General features: G+C 31.8%; 1 protein-coding gene across 1 annotated transcript in view; it reads right to left on the bottom strand.

Moving 5' to 3' along the window:
• LOC130449975 (heterogeneous nuclear ribonucleoprotein K) overlaps positions 1–18,087 on the bottom strand; it is a 32,979-nt gene extending 14,892 nt beyond the window's left edge. Inside the window, exons 1-6 of the mRNA XM_056788115.1 lie at positions 17,851–18,087; positions 11,430–11,530; positions 9,820–9,876; positions 7,131–7,174; positions 4,015–4,087; positions 3,364–3,474 (exon numbers count right to left, since the gene is read on the bottom strand). Coding sequence (XP_056644093.1) covers positions 3,364–3,474; positions 4,015–4,087; positions 7,131–7,174; positions 9,820–9,876; positions 11,430–11,519 — 375 coding nt within the window. The 5' untranslated portion in view covers positions 11,520–11,530; positions 17,851–18,087. The remainder of the gene's footprint in view (positions 1–3,363; positions 3,475–4,014; positions 4,088–7,130; positions 7,175–9,819; positions 9,877–11,429; positions 11,531–17,850) is intronic.
• Between the last annotated feature and the right edge of the window lie 266 nt (positions 18,088–18,353).

The raw sequence follows: 18,353 nt of genomic DNA, 5'->3' as shown, positions 1-18,353 counted from the left end.
AGACGGAATAGCATTCGAGGAAACAGAGCTTTATTATAAATGGAAATAACAGAAATAAAAAACTTTTATTGTAGTTTGGAGGATCTAATAGTAACCGGAAAAGCATTTGCGTGAACAAAGCTTTAGATAACTTCCGCAAGACATCTAATATTTTACCCATTCAGCCAATTGCAATGTGCAACTGTGAAATTTTTTTAGTGTGTAAGAGAATTTCCTATATACGAGGGGTTTGCACGATTTAAAAATGATTCGATGACAAATCTAGTTGTAGATGACCATCGATTATCAAAGAAAATGTTTGAAACGAAAATAATATTGAAAGAAAATGTTCCAAACTCTAAAAATATCGAGAAAAATCTTCCTAACACACATACAATTATCTCAATTTATTTCCAGTTTTTGGATCACATATTAGCCTGATACGGTTCCATGTGACTTTTTTTTATTATTCATAAAGAGCTCAGATTCAATGAAATTTATCATTTTTAGTGATTAGTGAATTTTTCAGATGATTACAAAAATGTAATGAACATTATTTTGTTATATTCGAAATTAAATTGTTTTTTTAAAGTAAATCCGAATATTTTTGGATCCTCCCTCGTATACATCATGATTCTTGTTTATAGTACAGGAAAATACGTGAATTTAAAATGGATTAAAATTTAAAATAATAAAAAGAAAAAAATTTATCGATATTTTTTAGACAACCTCGTATAAAAATTTCTCAAAATAAAGATTCTGTAAAAAAAGTGAAATAACAATAATAATGACGTAATTTACATAACTTAGTAAATCTAACCTTGTACTTGTGGACGAAATACCGCATCCATTTCCGTTTTGGACCATTAATTTTCAAGTTTAAGACAATTAATTATTAAAATAAAACACGCAATCGAAACTTTCACGTATACCTAATTAAGAATAAACTTTTGACGGATGTTTCCAAATAATTATCACAATTAAAACCTGACCTAACCTCAATCACGTACAAAACAAAATGTTGTACGATTTTAATTTAATAATTTTTTTCCGGATATAGACCCCATCGTACAAAGTAACGTCATCGCGAGGTACGGGTTACAGTGAGACTAGAAAGGTTGGCACGAGGAAAGCCAACAAGGTGCGCCACGTTGCCAAATTATTAAAACTGCATAAATTGTTATGAAAAGTTCGACGTACTCTACAAATTTATTTCACTTTACAGTGTTTATTTATCATTTATGAATTGTTTTTTTTTTTCTTCTTTCGTTAACGGGAATTGGGAATATTTATAAATATTAGTGAATAGATTGTAGGGATATTGAGGGAAATTTGAGTTAAATTAGACATCGCTGTTATGAGAAGGCGCCCGCAGCTGGTATTGATTAGGGGGTCGGCGGAGGCGCGCCTGCCTGACTCCACACGCGATCCCGTGTACAGACATAAGGGGGACATCAGCCTACGGGACGCGTACGTTTTACCGTCGTCACTCACCTGTCCACTTTCCGTTCCACCTGCCAATGTTACGAGGCAGTTGGGTAAATTCGGAATACGAAAAAAATTAAATTGGAATCGATAAAAAGATGTTGATATACGAGGGGCGATACAAAAAAAGGTTTGTGTGCAAAGTCGAATTTATTGATTGGTTATTATAAATGATATAAATCAAAGTCGAATATCGAGGTCATCATCGTTATTTTCTTCGATTCCATAAGCACGACGTAATTACGGGTAGAACGAATTATACAAGGGGGTATTGAAATGTTTCCAATTTCCTATTCTATTTTTGTAAATTAAAATGTAGTAAAACGGAAACTTTTTGAGAATAATCCTGATGTTTTCGGGCTACTAAACTTCAAATAAACGTAAAAATAAAAAATTATGCGTGTATTTAGTTAAATACGCATTTCTTTTTAATGGCGGAATGGAACTTTTTTCCCACGACTCGTATTATTCCATAGATTATTTATTTCGGGACGATTCTGGCGCTTTTCTACTCTATTGTAAAGATCTTTCGATCTCCCCTTTTTGTTTTATTTTTTTTTTAAATTACGAACCGGATTACGTCACTGACACTTGATTTTAATAAGGTTATGTAAATATTATTTTTGAACCTCCCCGCGTCGAATTTAAAATAATCTCAGAACATTGCGATTAGTTTTGTCGATTTTGCAAAAAAATTCTAAAAATCACTTGGCGTTAGAAATATAAATACGAGAAGAGTCCAGAGATTTTGTTAGTAAACTGATTGATAGTTTTCAGTTAGTACGGGAAATAACGAGCAGAAAACATGTTCGTAAAATATAAATTAGTGATTAGTGAAAAGTGCACGTACATTATAAATTAGTTAATAGTGTTTTTAGAAATAAATTAGTGATTAGTGAAAAGGGCACGTAAATTATAAATTAGTAAATAGTGTTTTTTTGAAATAAATTAGTGATTAGTGAAAAGTGCACGTAAATTATAAATTAGTAAATAGTGTTTTTTGAAATAAATTAGTGATTAGTGAAAAGTGCACGTACATTATAAATTAGTTAATAGTGTTTTTAGAAATAAATTAGTGATTAGTGAAAAGGGCACGTAAATTATAAGTTAGTAAATAGTGTTTTTAGAAAAAAAAGTGCATGTACACTATAAATTAGTTAATAGTGTTTTTAGAAATAAATTAGTGATTAGTGAAAAGGGCACGTAAATTATAAGTTAGTAAATAGTGTTTTTAGAAAAAAAAAGTGCATGTACACTATAAATTAGTGAATAATGTTTTTAAAAATTAGTGAAAAGTGCACGTAAAATATAAATAAGTGAATAGTGTATGTCGAATAAAAGTTATTATTCGTGGATCTAAAATATAAATTAGTGATTAGTGAAAAGTGCACGTAAATTATAAATTAGTAAATAGTGTTTTTAGAAATAAATTAGTGATTAGTGAAAAGTGCACGTAAATTACAAATTAGTGACAAGGGAAAAGTGTATGTAGATTATGAATTAGTGAATAATGCATGTAAAATGAAAATTGTTATTCGCGTATCAAAAATATAAATTAGTGATAAGTGCACGTAAAATATAAATAAGTGAATAGTGTTTTTAAAATATTTATACAAATGATATAATTAGAAACAAAAATTTCGAAACCGAATATTCTCGTTGAAATTTCAAAAAAAATGTGAATAATCCGTGTGGAAACGTAACAAATCCAATCGTATCGTTACGAAAACCTCGTCAATTTATCCGGTTGGTTAGCGGATTAAATCGATCAAATTTTCTCAATCGAGAAAAAAAAGTCACATTGAGAAATTTCGCGCAACGTTTCCCATCAGCTAATATTTATTATACGGGGCATGAAAAAAAGATAAAAATTTTCGAAAAACAAAAAAAATTTCTTACCTCGCGTATTTCTTTGATTTTTTGTCCTCCCTTTCCGATGACGCATCCAGCTTGACTCTGATGAATCATCATTCGCAAATCTAATTCGTTTCCATTGATACTGGCCCCGTTCTTGAAAAATATTTCATATTAACCCTCAATCTTCGATAATATATAACATCACCTGGTCCTTCGAGCCGCGTATTTTTTATTAACGCGCCACATAACATTATTTGGTCCTTCGAGCCGTTTATTTTTAGAAGGCTCGAAAAACCGGCGTTATTATAAATATTCGACTATTAGAACTATTAAATATACAAGGTGTGATAAAAATGTACGGGGTTTGTCCATAAAATAAGATTCCCAGATCTTCCTCTAATCACAAATCTCGACATGTCCTGATCGGTCATCTCGAAACGCGAATTACCAACTTGCTGACCTCAAGGACCATCCCGCTGGGGTCCCCAACCGTTTCCATCAGAGAAACGCATGTGGTGAAACAATAAAATGGAGTCTTCGTCTTTCAGAGCTACCACCACGACAAGAATTAATGTTGCGGACAGCTCGCAGAGGCGGAAACAGGGTGGAAGCGAGCTAAGCTTTGTTTCCAGAGCCCGCAGGTCTTTAGGGGATCTTATTTTATGAACAACCCTCGTTATATATTGGACTTACTTCTTCCAAGTTGGGTACAACGTCATTAACGATGTTGCAGACGGAATCCATGTCCGAAGACAGCGTTAGAAGCCTGTAAACAGACTTTAGTTTAATCTGGGTCGGTTAATTGTTGGAAATTGAGGTGGTACGAGGTTTCCAAGAAAAGTTTTTGTATTTATTTGATAGAAATTTCGAGTAAAATGGAATTGTGAAGAAGTCCACGCAACTAATGTGGCATGTCTCACTAGAAAAATTTTGGGAAATCGACGAAGGATCATTTTATAGAGGCAAAAAATTTATTTGGAGCTAATTTCCAAGAATAACATTTTGTAATAACGAAATACGGTTTTAAAATATTTTCGATTTTTGTCCTACTAAATTTTTTCGAGACATATACTTTGAAATGTACCAAAAATACCGTTAAATAATAGTGACACAACCATTAGAGCAAGACGACTCACGTTGGACACGGAAGCAAGCATATTAAAAAAAAATTCGATACCTCAATTCACCGTTAGAGAAAATATAGAGACGTTTGAGTATGTAGTATACTGTATATGGTACTGTATTTCAAAATTCGTCTTCTCCGTTGTGAGGAATAATTTCTTTTTTAAAAGGTTTTAAATTACGTAATGACCAACCCAATAACCCGATTTAATCCACATTGAACTTTTCCAAGACAGTTTTCCACTATTAATTTCGTATTTCTTTCGAATAATAGATGGCAGTGTATCTAGATTGGAAATGAGTTGAAAATCACGTAATGGCCATCCTAATAACCCGATTTTATTCGTATTGAACTTTTCCGAAACTAATTTTTTGTATTTTTCTCCAATATTGGATGGCAGTGTATATAGTCAAAAATTGAGTTGAAAATCACGTAATGACCAACCCAATAACCCGATTTAATCCACATTAAATTTTTCCAAGACAGTTTTTCACTATTAATTTCGTATTTCTTTCGAATAATAGATGGCAGTGTATCTAGATTGGAAATGAGTTGAAAATCACGTAATGGCCATCCTAATAACCCGATTTTATTCATATTGAACTTTTCCGAAACTAATTTTTTGTATTTTTCTCCAATATTGGATGGCAGTGTATATAGTCAAAAATTGAGTTGAAAATCACGTAATGACCAACCCAATAACCCGATTTAATCCACATTGACCTTTTCCAAGACAGTTTTCCACTATTAATTTCGTATTTCTTTCGAATAATAGATGGCAGTGTATCTAGATTGGAAATGAGTTGAAAATCACGTAATGGCCATCCTAATAACCCGATTTTATTCGTATTGAACTTTTCCGAAACTAATTTTTTGTATTTTTCTCCAATATTGGATGGCAGTGTATATAGTCAAAAATTGAGTTGAAAATCACGTAATGACCAACCCAATAACCCGATTTAATCCACATTGAACTTTTCCAAGACAGTTTTCCACTATTAATTTCGTATTTCTTTCGAATAATAGATGGAAGTGTATCTAGATTGGAAATGAGTTGAAAATCTCGTAATGGCCATCCTAATAACCCGATTTTATTCGTATTGAACTTTTCCGAAACTAATTTTTTGTATTTTTCTCCAATATTGGATGGCAGTGTATATAGTCAAAAATTGAGTTGAAAATCACGTAATGACCAACCCAATAACCCGATTTAATCCACATTGAACTTTTCCAAGACAGTTTTCCACTATTAATTTCGTATTTCTTTCGAATAATAGATGGAAGTGTATCTAGATTGGAAATGAGTTGAAAATCACGTAATGGCCATCCTAATAACCCGATTTTATTCGTATTGAACTTTTCCGAAACTAATTTTTTGTATTTTTCTCCAATATTGGATGGCAGTGTATATAGTCAAAAATTGAGTTGAAAATCACGTAATGACCAACCCAATAACCCGATTTAATCCACATTGAACTTTTCCAAGACAGTTTTCCACTATTAATTTCGTATTTCTTTCGAATAATAGATGGAAGTGTATCTAGATTGGAAATGAGTTGAAAATCTCGTAATGGCCATCCTAATAACCCGATTTTATTCGTATTGAACTTTTCCGAAACTAATTTTTTGTATTTTTCTCCAATATTGGATGGCAGTGTATATAGTCAAAAATTGAGTTGAAAATCACGTAATGACCAACCCAATAACCCGATTTTGTTCACACTGATTTTTTTTGGAACAACTGCTTCTTAAAGTGGGAAATGATTTGTTTTCCAAATTAGTTGTAAAAACAGATATTTCAACGAAACTTAATATGTAAAAAATTTGAAGACAACTTTTGTATTTCCCCTCGTAGCAACGTTATTTTTTAATAATTCTAATACATTTCAGGGCATTTCTCAAAAATAAGTTTTACCTCATCGAATTTTGAACTCGTTAAATACAGGAAATATTTATTTTTAAAAAATAATTTACTTGAACCTGATCGGCAAAAATTTATTTAAAAGTTTTCCAAAAAAATAAAACCACAAGTACCATTATTGTATAACCTGCAAGGAAAATGTAAAAATTTGCCAATTCGTAATGGAAATATAAATTTTTCATTCATGTGACTCAATTTGAAATTTGTTAAAAAAAAAACCGATTACTTTATATTGAAATAATTTAAATAAATTCAAATTGATTCACATTTGAAAAAATTTTTGATCGATATTAAGACTAGACTAAAATATGGGAACCTGTATTGCCACCTAGCGGACAATCCGGCTTAATGCTGGTTGCACCACTCGTTTATAAGGGTTGTATTTAAAAAAAAAAAAGGACACAAGATTAAATTTCAATAATAAATTTCATAATATGTAAAATATGTTCCAACAAATGATAATTTCGTAATTAATTTGTTTACAGCGCTCCATTTTATCAAACGTTATTTTCCGATTTTTGCCAGCTATATTATTAGAGTTTTCGTAGTGGGATTGTGGCAAAATTAAACACGAAAATGTACAAAGTTTAATTAATATATTAGGGTTAGTACACTTTGGTGTGTTTAATTTTGCCACAATCCCACTCCGGAAACATTTCTATTAAAATCGAATGGAGGAACACAATAAATTGAAATTTTGTATTTGCAGTGCAACCAGGGCCGGGGTGAGCACAACTAAAAAGAGATTTTTATTAAAGTGTTTACCGTTCGGGGCCCGGGCAATCAGGGACAGTAATGGATGCTTTGTACTGTAGATGGTTGTTGTAGTTCACGGCAATGGCAACAAAATGGTGGAATCAGTCGGAGTTGGACACAGGGTGGACATCACGGCCAGGGACAGAAGACATTAGTTAACTTTTATTGGTTGAATATGGGGGTGCTTCGATTTAGATCGACCGTCATGTTACATTTGATAATCGCACGTGAACTATCTTCGGTTTCTTCTAGGGAACTAGATCGTGTGCCAAATCTTCGGGGGATATTTGTGTTTTGGTTTTTATCGAACGAAATTCAAATGCGATTCGTCAAAAACATTTTTCGGATGGTCGATCTAAGAAGCACCCTAAAGCTGAAATTCGGGATTAGTACCAACGGTACTCCTGATATATTCTAAACATAATCAAGCCTGTTAAGATAAAGTTTATTTTTTAACTATTAGTAACTAAAACAAAAAAAACTGATATTTATCAGCGCGGAACGAACACCAAAATCTAAAACTTAAAAATTATTTATAATCTTTAATTTTAGAAATGTATTCAACCTAATTAATAAAATGAAAGGAGCCCATTAAATAATCAACAGTACAGATAAATTATTACGAGTACGGACCTGTATAAATTAAATTTTACAACAAATCTAATTCTCGATAAGCCTCGTGTTAAATTTATTTGAAAAAAGGAACGTAGCCAAAAAATTTTGTTATTTTTTACGAAAACATCTTCGCTTTTTGAAAAAATACAGGGTCTGTTCTAAAAGTAGTGGGTCAAATTACGAAGCGGTACAGAACAAATTCCTGTCGAGAAAAATGTACCTACGTCCTTTGATATATGAAAAGAAACGATAAAATAAATATAAGCAAAGAAAAATTAGTAATTATGGACAAAATGGAAGAATCATTGTTTTGTATAGACAATCAAAAATTATCTGTACTGTTAATGTTAACAGATTTGGTTCAGTAGATAAAGTACAATTTCTGCTACAATAAATTTCGGTGAATGACGTTAAATCAAGCGATATGGCAACACTGGAGATCTAAAACTCTGCACCTGCGTGTTTCCTCCATTTTTCATTGATCAAGATTCGTTCGTGATCTTTCTAAAGCTTCTCTTTTTGTTTAATACTTTGGTTTTTAAACGAGACAGGAAAATTAAGATTTTATTTTATATTTAGTAAGAAAGATGTCGGTACGTGTTTATGAAACCTCGTCCATATTCAAGAAAGTATGAAAAAGTTATTTCCTTTAATAAAATAGGAAGCCGACCGATTTCGATGTATTTGGATCTCTTCAGCACAGTGTAACACCAAACGGAAAAAAACAACAGACAACGGTGATATTAAAATTGTAAGTAGATAGCAAATACCGTCTCGGATTTCTATTGAGAAACATCAATCAGGTTATACAAGCCATATTCGCAGATAAATATGAAAGAAACTTCAATGGAAATACGAGGCCCTTCATATGAATTTTCATGTAATTTTAGTTACAACTTCTTTTTTTTTCGAAATGATTTTCGTAAACAAGCGAATCGGCGTAATTAATCGACCGGTTTCGATGTATTTGGATCTCTTCAGCACAGTGTAACACCAAACGAGAAAAAAGAAAAAAAAACATCGGACAACGGTGGTATTAAAATTATAAACGCCATCTCGGATTTTTATTGAGAATCATCAAACATGTTATTCAACTCATACTCAAGGTAAATGAAGATCAATGGAAATATTATTATAACAGTAAAAGACAAGATTCGTTTTCTAAACATAGACCAACTTTTATTGTCTCCATTGCAAATAAATAAAGGCACAAAACAGCCCCCAACGAAAGAAGGGGAAAAATGATGGCTATTGGCGAAACACAATACAGTTGGCGCTGTATATATACATATTTCAGGCTAAATTTAATTTTCATTTCTTTTTTTTTTCGAAATTAATGTCTTAAACAGGCGAATTGGCGTAATTAATCGACCGGTTTCGATGTATTTGGATCTCTTCAGCACAGTGTAACACCAAACGGAAACAACAGGTAACGGTGGTATTGAAATTTTTAGTGAAAACCAGACGTCATTTCGACTTCCTATTATGAACCATCAATCAGGTTATTACGGATAAATAAAATTTAATGGAAATACGAGGTACGCCAAATATATTTTAATGGAGTTTTAGTTTTCACATAATTTTTTTCGAAATTAATGTCTTAAACAGGCGAATTAGCGTAATTAATCGACCGATTTCGATGTATTTGGATCTCTTCAGCACAGTGTAACACCAAACGAAAAAAAAAACAACGGTGGTATTAAAGTTTTTAGTGAAAACCAGACGCCATTTCGACATCCTATTGTGAACCATCAATCAGGTTATTACGGATAAATAAAATTTAATGGAAATACGAGGTACGCCAAATATATTTTAATGGAGTTTTAGTTTTCATATAATTTTTTTCGAAATTAATGTCTTAAACAGGCGAATTAGCGTAATTAATCGACCGATTTCGATATATTTGGATCTCTTCAGAACAGTGTAATGTCAAAGTTTTTTATGTTACGTCTGACGGTTTGTGATAAGTCGATTCAAATAAGATTTGTCTTTATTTTCTGAACCAATTCTATATTTAAATCCTTTTTTTCCAATATTTGGATAAAATAGCAAATTTTAATACCTAAATATTATAAATACTGACCTGGCTTCTCAATTTTGTGATGTTTTGTCCTCCCTTACCAATAATTGACCCTGCAACCTGAAAGTTGAGAATGACAACACGTCAAAATTGACAAAAAACTTTTTGGCAACATTTGACAACATTGCATATTTGATTCGGTTTATTTACAATTTTTTTTTTCAATTCACATAATCTAGTCTCGAAGGAGACGAACTATAGAAGTGGCAACCTTGTAAATGTAAGAAAGCACTATTACAAATTAAATTTCTATATGAAATTCTGAGAGACTTTTGACTGCGTGTCTCTTCGTATTCCCGAGTGTGACGTCGTCGATTCTATAAATAATATAAATTCTACTGCACTGTTCATCATTTTTTTTTCTACCCCTTTCTCGTCTTCTATTTTACTGTTCGACAATCGAGTCGCGTGACTCTCTTCGGGGAAATCAACATTTTTATCGGGAAACTGCGAGAATATGTCGTGAATCAGAAGAGGTAATGGCCCGGAGACACGAAATATTTGAAAAATGGCGAATCCCCAATATCATATTAAGAAAATTTAATCACTTAAAATCGATCAAAAATTTTTTCAAAATGATTATAAATCGTATTTCATACGTCGATAAAGTCAGTTTAGAAAATGTCTGCGTTCATTTCGTTATAATACCGATTCTATTACACTGTTGTCAGATCGTTCTTTTTTCTGTAAAAGTGGGGAATTTTGAAAGTACCGTAAATATTATTCTTCAAATGTGAAAAAAAAAAAAGACAAAATGTATGGTTTGCGAATTAAATGAATTATTTAGAATTTCGAAAACCAACTTCCATTATTTTTATATACATTCGATGTAGTAACGAGTTCGAAAATATTCCCAATTCCAATACACTGTTGTCAGATATTTTTTTTTCACTATAAATGTAGGGAAATAAAGAAAATGTTAAGAATAATTAAATCGCAAAAAATGTGTTTATGGTTTTTAATATCACCGATCTAATAAAGGTAGTTGCCAAATTTTCAGTTGCTCAGGCAATGTAGGGAAATTCAAAAACTATTTACAGAAAAACTGAAAAAAAAGTGCAAAAAGAATCAATTATTTTTTAAAGGGCTGCAATTTTGATATATTTGCGATTTTTAACAAACATAATCTTATAACATCGTTGCCAAATCTCTAGTTTTTCTGGAAATGTAGGGAAAATCGAAAACTACCCATCAAATTAATAGAAAAAGCAGAGAATAGATTTTTTTTAGAACATCGTTGCCAAATCTATAGTTTTCCTTGAAATGTAGGGAAAATTCAAGATTTATATGTGGAGGGGATATCAATTATTCAAAAAATGACTGCACTATTTTAATTCGTTTTCGATCTAGCAATATGTTAATACAATGTTGTCAGATCATTATTTTTTTAGGTAAATCAATAGATATATAAAACTATTCGCTGAATTTTCAGAAAATTCGAAAAATAATTAAAACAAAAAACGTCATGCACTTATAGTTCGAGTCGATTATTTCCAAAACTATTTTTGATTCTCCCGGAATTAGTAAACTACCGAATTATAACACTGTTGCCAAATTTATATTTATATAATACTAAAAATTTCTAAAACATTCCGGATCCTAATATAATTTACCTTGCTGGGAATAAGTAAACGAACTTCTTCATCGCCTCTACGTGATCTTTTTTGCGGGGAACCCATGTCGGCGTCAGCTCCTCGCTTCATGGCTACTCTACCTGAAAATGAAATAGCGGAAAACTAGGAAAACACTCCAAGTTTCAAATACCTCGATAAAACATAATCAAAAGAACTTCTATTAGTGCGTTATTCAACAATTAGATCGTGCGATCTGCGGGTATACGAATTGGAAATGGAAACACTTGTTGCTGGCCCCACTCTACGACACCGCATACCGATGAATCTGATTCATCGTTTCTTGAGGCCACTACATCAAGTGGCTACAATCCAAATGACAAGCGCGTAATACGTAAAATGTAAATATTTCATTCCGTAGAAATAGATTTAAATCGAATCAAATCGATTTTTTTTTTTTTTGGTAGATTTTATTGCTTTATTATTATTTATTCAATAAATTCTTTGGAAATTTGGAAAATGGTCGAGGACAAATATCATTTCATATGTGATTCGTATTTCAAAAACGACTGCACTATTAGTTTTCATACATTTTCGCTTTTTAAGGGACTTGTAATAACTTTATTACACAGTTGTCGGATCATTATTTTTATCGGAAATGTAAGGAAACTTAAAGGCAACTTAAATTTATGAAAAATTACTAATACTATGAAGAAAAACGCCATTTTCTGGGATTTTTTTTAGATTTCTAAGTGTCTTGAAATATTCCTAATCTCATTACACTGTCGTCAGATCATTAATTTTTGATCGGAAATGTAGGGAAATTAAGAAATACTTGAATATATGAAAAACTGGAAAAAGTACTAAAACTATGACGAAAAATGCCATTTTCTGGGATTTTTTGGACTTCTAAGTGTCTTGAAATATTCCTAATCTCATTACACTGTTGTCAGATCATTATTTCATCGGAAATATAGGGAAATTAAGAAATACTTGAATATATGAAAAATTGGAAAAAGTACTAAAACTATGACGAAAAACGCCATTTTCTGGGATTTTTTTTTGGATTTCTAAGTGTCTTGAAATATTCCTAATCTCATTACAAGGTTGTCAGATCATAATTTTTTTTTATCGGAAATGTAGAGAAATTAACAAATACTTAAATTTAAGAAAAATTGGGGAAAGTACTAAAATTATGACGAAAAACCCCATTTTCTGGGATAATTTCGACTTTCAAGTGTCTTCAGATATTCCTAATTCCATTACACTGTTGTCAGATCATTAATTTTTTATCGGAAATGTAGGGAAATTAACAAATACTTGAATAAATGAAAAATTGGAAAAGTACTGAAACTATGAAGAAAAACGTCATTTTCTGGTATATTTTCGACCTCCTAAATGTTTTCAAATATTCCTAATTCCATTACAGTGTTGTCAGATCATTCCTTTTTATCGGAAATGTAGGGAAATACTTAAATTCATGAAAAATTGGAAAAAGTACCAAAACTATTGAGAAAAACGTCATTTTCTGGGATTTTTTTGGACTTCTAAGTGTCTAAAATATTCCTAAACCCATTACACTGTTGTCAGATCATTATTTTTTTATCGGAAATGTAGGAAAACACTTAAATTTATGAAAAAATTGGAAAACGTATAAAACTATTAAAAAAAACGCCATTTTCTAGGACATTTTCGACCTCCAAGTGCCTTTAAATATTTCTAATTCCATTACAGTGTTGTCAGATCATTCCTTTGCATCGGAAATGTAGGGAAATACTTGAATTCATGAAAAATTGGAAAAAGTACCAAAACTATTTAAGAACAACGCCATTTTCTGGGACATTTTCGACCTCCAAGTGTCTTGAAATATTTCTAATATCATTACACTGTTGTCAGATCATTAATTTTTCATCGGAAATGTAGGGACATACTTAAATTTATGAAAAATTGCAAAAAGTACGAAAACTATTAAGAAAAACGCCATTTTCGACCTCCAAGTGCCTTTAAATATTTCTAATTCCATTACAGTGTTGTCAGATCATTCCTTTGCATCGGAAATGTAGGGAAATACTTAAATTCATGAAAAATTGGAGAAAAAGTACCAGAACTATTAAGAAAAACGCCACTTTCTGGGACATTTTCGACCTCCAAGTGTCTTGAAATAATCCTAATTTCATTACACTGTTGTCAAATCATTAATTTTTCTTCGGAAATGTAGGGACATACTTAAATTTATGAAAAATTGCAAAAAGTACCAAAACTATTGAGAAAAACGAATTTTCTGGGACATTTTCGACCTCCAAGTGTCTCGAAATAATCCTAATTTCATTACACTGTTGTCAGATCATTAATTTTTGTCGGAAATGTAGGGAAATTGAGAAATACTTGAAATTATTCATTAATATTTATAAAAAATTTCAAAACTACGACAAAATCCGACATTTTATAAGATTTATATTTAGATTTAGTCAATTATTTTAAAACCAATTGCATTATAATTCAAAAAACTCAATTCAAATTTTCCTACTCTATAAAATTAACAAACGAGGAACGAGGTTGAATTAAAACAAAAAAAAAAAAGTTTTATAATGGGTGTTAAAAAATCTACGAACGACCTTCAATTTCAAAACGCATTTACCGAAGGTTGGCGATTGAAATTTCGCATTCAGGTCATGATGATGATATAAGAATTATATCGATAAAAAAATATTAATGAGTCAATCGGGTATTAACAAAGATTTAATTCAACCATACCCACATTCACTTCATACTATCAATTTCCTTGGAATCCTTTCATTGTTTCGATGTTTATGAAGCGAAATATTTATGTGGGATCGATATAATTATTGATCGGTATAAACAATACCTCGCAAGGTCGTTTCAAATTAATAAATTATTACACCTGTCTTTAAAACACCCCAAACGAGAAATAGTTAAGTGGGAGGCATTTTTTGGCTTTCCTCCAACGGAATTCGATAATTTGGTACCGGAATTTTTTTATTTTCTTTAATTTTGGATATTTTATATAGGTTTTCATCGCAGCATTGAAAAAATAGATTAAAAGATCATCAATACGATAAAAAAAATAAAAATTGCTACGAAATATATAGAACAAATTCAAAAATTTTGCGTGTGATCAAAAACAGGATTAACGTATCAATATCTCGTTACACCGAAAAAAAAAAAAACTTCGACTGAGCGCTATAAATTGTTGCAAGAAGCCGTATCCACCAGATTTGGCACCGCGCGACTTTTTTTTGTATCCGAAGATAAAAACTGCTTTGGGAGGGACCCGATTTGAGTCGATGGAAGCGGTAAACTACAGCTGCTAGAGGCCCACACCAAAGAGGACTTCCAGCACCGTTTGGATTAATGGGAAAAACGTATGGAAAGGTGTGTGCCGAGGGAAACATTCGAATGTACAATAATTCTTATAATAAAACCCTTTTTCGTAACCAGTCTCGTTATTCAAAAATCCCAGACCTACGGCTACGGATGTGCAACGTTTCGTATCTTTGCCAGATCATCCTCAATCGCTTCATCGATTTCGTCCATCCAGGTCTTCCTCTATTTGTCGTTCTTCACGTAATCCACTCATATTTTTCACATTCCCGAACCATCTTAATTGATTTATTGTTCTACAGGTTCTAAATTATCTGGAGAAATCTCAATTCCGTCGTTTGTAACTTTTCACTGTGTCTTTCGGTCTATCTTTTCCGTTTCGATCGAGGTTTGTAGAAAAACGTCGACCTCGATATTTTTGAAACAAACAACTGGAGATGATCCAACAATTCGTTTTTACCCGACACGTCGTGGTGGAGAATGATTCCTCTTCCGCGATCCGATTCCTACTTCTGGCAAAGCCGAATCCGTGCCCAATCTTGCGGTATATCAATTGCGACATTAGTGTATGCACACCATCGATGTTTCCCGGTCGATTTTGAACGGCCTTCACGAAATTTATCTACGACCACGATCGATTCCAGATAAATATCAAAAAACGGTAGTTCCAGATGGTGTTTCATCACCAAAAGTCAAAACGAATTGATCACTACCTGCCCATAACGATAATAACCCAAAAATTTATGAAATCCGGGCACTTGGAGATGGAATGGTTCGAGGTAGACAGGTGGATGCATTCGCGCCCAAATTTGTTACCCAAGACCAAAAAACCACACCACAAGGTTGTTGGAATGTCCCTACCAGGACAAAAATGTCCAGACAGAAGATAGAATCGAAAAATTGAGGTTAAACTATACAATTATCATCTATAAACATCAAACGCTGGATGGATACATGAAATTAAAATTTTTTTAGAGCCTATTTGAGGTATTACAACTTTAAACTTTCAAGTATTGAATCACCGCGCGTTGCTCGACACGATCCTACGAAATTCTCAAATTTTACTATCGGAACGTTTGTATTCTACATTTCGAAAAATTGATGAGATACGGTGTACAATTTGAAAATTTGACACAGGTATCGAACAGGTGGTGTATACGCGTTTTTCTAATTATTACGAGTTTTCTTATCGCTAACTAAACATTGTGTTAGCATTGCGTCAATAACTAGTTGTTGATATACGCGGAAAGTTTTTATTACACCGATAAATAACCAAATAAATAGAAAACATTCCGAATAGGTGTTAATTGGATGTTTAATTATTATTATTAATAGAAAAACGTCGGCACAAATCCGTGAATTGTATTTGTTTTGGAGTTTTAAACAGACAAAAGTTCGTTGACACCTAGATGAAAGTCGTTAGACGCGATGTTCTTGGAAGTAAATGAGAACCGGGTATAAATCAGTTTTTTCCATAAAAAAACGATATCACCGGAAGCACCTTATGTCTATCGCAATAATTTTACTCGGAAAACGTCTGCGGGTATGTGTCAAGTCAACTGTCATTTATGTTATTATGTCAAAATTGCTGTACGCCGACTGATATTTGGGGTACGTTTCTTACATTCGGAATAGCAGTCGTATATTGAGTGAAACATTGTTTTATCATTTCACATATGACTCCAAAACACTTCCGAATGGACTACACATAATGAATCGAGTCCAATAAGTGGAAGTACCATCTCTTTGCCTTAATAACACCTTTTCCATGGTTTGAATAAAGTTCTTTACTACATCTTATTCGATACTATCCCATTCTTTAGTTAGCACAGTTTTTAGGGTCTGATTTCGATTTCGAAGCCAACCAACTCGATTTTTGCTTCCCCAAACCATCCAGGAGACCTCCTCCACGATCTTTCTCTAAGTCTTCTACAGCTACCAGATAAATTCCGCTTTAGTCTAAGACAAGAGCGACACCCCGATGTTCGTCGATTCAATTAACGTGTTTTCTAGCCTTGCTCGATGGGCTGTAGTTCAATTTGGTTGCCTTAAGTCCTCTTCTGACACTCCTCGTGTTTATTTGACTTGAATACCTGTGAAGGTGCAATTTCTAATCGATGTAATGTCAGTTTCCAGGTAGAATGCTTGGTTGCTTTCATAAAGGTCAGTTACCCCTAATTACAATAAAAAGGGTGGTTGGGGATCATAATGTGTTGATTTTTTATTCACTACTGTATATTGAATAACAATTATAAATCTTATATTCAAAATTATTTTGTTATTTTATATATTTTGCACCGTATCAAATTCGATATTCATGATATATAAACAAGGTTCTAGAATTATTTTCAAAACAACTTCTAAAAGGTTTGTATATACGTTGTAAGTTGATATTTTCGTTTGATAAACTAACTAGACTTTCATTTAATAATGTAGAGTAACATCAAAAAAATAATGTGCATAAAAAAGACGTACATTGTTTTATTAATAATTTCCGAAAAACACCGTTTTGTTAAAAATTATATTAAACACAGAAAATAATTAAAATTAGTAAAAACAAAAAGTGAATTGAAAGAAATATAAAATAAATAATCAAACGAAGATGTTGACTAGAAGAAGAAAAAAGAAGAAACCATGATATTGGAATAAATATTAATTAATTAATTGAAGATAAACATTTTTAGATAAACAAATTTTCAACTAACCCCTGTATAATCACCATTCGAATCTTATTAACTTTTTTTATATCAATTCTTGTAAATTACCCTCACCGAACAAAGATAATGTTACTAAATTCCCTGAATCAACACTGAAGAAAAAATAACGGGAAATGAACAAACCCAAGACAAATAAATCGAGAACGAATTGTGTAAATAAAATGTTGATCGTCAATTTTATGTATTCAAAGTATTTTAAATGGTAAATTTTCGACAGATCAAATTATAAAAAGACATTCTAAGTTTTCTTAAAAAAACAATAGTTATTACCTACAATGAGACAAACTATATATACTATTCAAGTGTTTTCTAACCTTACTTCTCTACAAAACCTATTCCACATTTTTTCCCGATCCACTTTTTACGTTACCTCGCTAATCAAATTAAAAACTACGTCTACTTACTCAAGATAAACTTAAAATGGTTGCCCAATTATATAAAACACTAAATAGATACACATCAACTATTTATAACAAAAACTTCAATTAGGATATTATCTCGTTATGTATGATGTACTACACTAAAAAATTTGAGCAAAATTATTTTAAAAACTGTACAACCGTGACTTGCTACGAATATAAAATGTGAGACTGCGGTCGAGGTTAGAAGCAGTCGTTCACATTGGATTTATCGCTTCATACAGCGTTGCCAAATCGTGAAAAAAATTATTGTATATAAATTTGGCGGTAAATTCGAACTCCCTGATTTATGAGTTTTAACATCAGACAAAAACTTGTTAATATTTGGTATATAGACAAGTTTACGTTACGAAATTTTCGTATAATTCATTATATAATGTAATATTTAATAACGGAATCGATAAAATGAAACGATCAATTAAATTACACGCGACAGGTAACATTTTCAATCCCCTATTTATGTAACGTGAAAAGTTCACGTTTGATAA

The sequence above is a fragment of the Diorhabda sublineata genome, chromosome 10 (assembly GCF_026230105.1).
Source record: "Diorhabda sublineata isolate icDioSubl1.1 chromosome 10, icDioSubl1.1, whole genome shotgun sequence".
In the NCBI taxonomy this organism is placed as follows: Eukaryota; Metazoa; Arthropoda; class Insecta; order Coleoptera; family Chrysomelidae; genus Diorhabda; species Diorhabda sublineata.
This window is presented reverse-complemented; position numbering and strand designations above follow the sequence as displayed.